The sequence below is a fragment of the Buceros rhinoceros genome, unplaced genomic scaffold (genome assembly GCF_000710305.1).
Source record: "Buceros rhinoceros silvestris isolate BGI_N320 unplaced genomic scaffold, ASM71030v1 scaffold16146, whole genome shotgun sequence".
NCBI lineage: Eukaryota > Metazoa > Chordata > Aves > Bucerotiformes > Bucerotidae > Buceros > Buceros rhinoceros.
Genome location: NW_010417087.1, coordinates 1 through 2,546, shown reverse-complemented (window position 1 = coordinate 2,546; position 2,546 = coordinate 1). Strand labels below are relative to the sequence as shown.

The following is a 2,546-nucleotide window of genomic DNA, read 5'->3' as shown; positions in this document are numbered from 1 at the left end:
AAAGAATTAAAGGCAAAGTAGTAAAAGGAATAATAGAACTACCTCAGATATTTGACTATTCCGTAATTTTCCTAGGAAAGCATTATTTGGATCGCTTGCAATATGTGCCACCACTTGAGCTGTAACTGCATGGGTGGGATGCGTAGTGTGGAGAAGCACACAGAACGACCAGTACATCCCCCGTGTGGTGGGGAAACACCACTGACACTGGTGTTTGAATGGGAACAAACAGGTGTTCCCAGCACTGCATTAGCCCGGGAACATCCACGTAATCGCAGCATTAAACAGTAAGTCACTTAAAAGCAGCAATGAATTAGTGTCAAGTTTATACAACCTTGTAGCTAAATGATTGCTTCAACAAATACAGCACTTTTAATGAAAATGGTAAATGTTAAATGATCCTCTGAGGTCTAATAATAACAGGAAAATGAGTTGACACTAGTGACATCCTTAGATTAAAGCTGAGCTGTGCTTACTTAGGAAAATTCTCTTTGCCTGTCACCCAAATTAGAGAAAGAAAAATAAATCCTTCATCAGAAATGCTGTAGTGTGATCCTTTTCCGCTGTGAAGCATAGCAACAGTTTATGAGACTTCAAAATAAATTGTCAGGAATCTTTAATTCACTATTGCACCTGCATACTATTACACCTACGGTATTACAAACAACTTAGTAAAAGACACCTCTTTATGGTAGTGAAGAACAGAGGGGTTCACCTGTTAGGGAACCTGAACAGCCTAAGAAACCTCCCTACTGCACCACTGGTTTGAGTATTTTTACTGTGATTAATTTCAGTTGTACATTTGTTTGAAATGTTTCAGGAGAGAGAGAGGTTAATTTTTTCTACAGAAAGATTTGAAGTAATTAGATTGACCAGTGCTCATTATGGATCTCTGGAGATGTCACAAAAACTTACAGTTACACACTTCACAGTTTATGTTGGAGTCTCAACTTTCTGGTATTGTGAATACATCCTCAGGGAGTGCAGGCTATCTTGTATTCACATCTAGCACCTAGTGCTGAAACATTTCTAAATGATAAACTAAACCCCAAATTCCTGGCCTAGTCTTGTCTGTAAGCTTCGGTCTGGCCACATGTTCTACAGGTTTGGGAGGATGGGGAAGTTTGAGCAGAATGACCACAGGTCAAGGCGCACAGCAGCAGTACAGTGAATGGACAGCACACCTGACCAACGTGCCAAGAAGTCAACTGTTCCAAGGAACAGAACGTAAGAAAACTGGGTTATTTTTCTGTTAGATGACATTGGTGGGTTTGCCTCGAGAAATATATTGGTCTGCAAGCTCAAAAAAGAGCATTTGCGTTACCTAAGTGCTTGATTTTGTTCATTTCTCATTTGCAGATTAGTCCAAGCGCTCACTGGATCAAGTCACGTTCTGTTTACTGAAACAGAATAGAGAAATGGCGGAAACGGTCCTTGTCCTGAAACCAGGCTGCATTCCAGCTTCGAGAACATCTAGACACCAGCACGTGCAGGCACAAAGCAGCTTTTCAGATTCTATTTGTCAGGCCATGCACTTCCCTCTTGACCTGCATCATCTATTCTGTGAAGAAAGGCACATTTTACTTAACACCTCCAGACACACAAATTCAATTGTCCAGATTTTATAAAGACTAAATAGCGCTTAGGCTTCCCTCTTGGTGTTCTTGCTTCCTGTCGTTGAAACTGCTGCTAGTGCAACAGATTTTTTGGCAGATGGCAAAAGTGAAGGTCAGCTAAATAATGGGCGAGGTAAATTGAGGGAGTTCTTTTTTGTAAAGGAATGATTAAACCAGATTAACCTGAGAAGCTGAGCTTCTGAAGACTGTTTCCATGACCCGTTTTGCTTTTGGCTTGCCATCTGCAGGACCCCAGCCAAAGCTGGAACCTGCCATTCCTCCGGTAACACCACAGCATAACGCAATTTCAAGAACTTGTCAATAGTGCTGGATGTGCTAGTGAATTCTCTTGCATATACAAAGAACTTTAGACTGAAAAATTGCCTGTAAAAGCAAGAGCTGGGTACCATGTATTTTCCTTTCTGTAACCTACTAAGAGATGTTCAAGATCTGGCTCTGAAAAGTGAAGTATAGTTTAGTTAAAAAAGCAGGGTAATTAACACCACACAACTCCTTAAGTTAAATGAAAATTATGATACTTGTAGTTATTTCTGCAGTGAAGGCTTAATGTCAAGGCTTTTGACTTTTCTGCTTTGCATTAACTTGAATGGAAACCTACATCACACGGGGAGCTCCAGGAAATGGGCACAAGCCAGCCGTGCTCAAGCTGGCACACGGTTCTGGAGATCCAGGATGCCTCCAGGACGCACCGCAGGTGGGTTGGGTTAACGCTTAGGAGCTGCAGTTAGTGCTGAGGGGCGACTACACTCCTTGTCAAGTTTGTTACTTGGAGGAAGCAGACGACGTGTTACCTTGGGGGTTTATAACAAGAGTCGCAGTAACCCCTTTGTAGGCCTGAATCCTCTTCAGGGCTTCCTCCCCTTCAGCCTGCAAGGGGAGACGAGACCACGGGACACCGGGGCACCGCCG

General features: G+C 42.6%; 1 protein-coding gene across 1 annotated transcript in view; it reads right to left on the bottom strand.

Moving 5' to 3' along the window:
• Positions 1–2,504, bottom strand: part of LOC104495132 (dynein light chain roadblock-type 2-like) — a gene marked incomplete at its 5' end in the record, with an annotated part of 5,526 nt that extends 3,022 nt beyond the window's left edge. The window contains one exon of the mRNA XM_010138062.1: positions 2,429–2,504. Coding sequence (XP_010136364.1) covers positions 2,429–2,504 — 76 coding nt within the window. The remainder of the gene's footprint in view (positions 1–2,428) is intronic.
• Between the last annotated feature and the right edge of the window lie 42 nt (positions 2,505–2,546).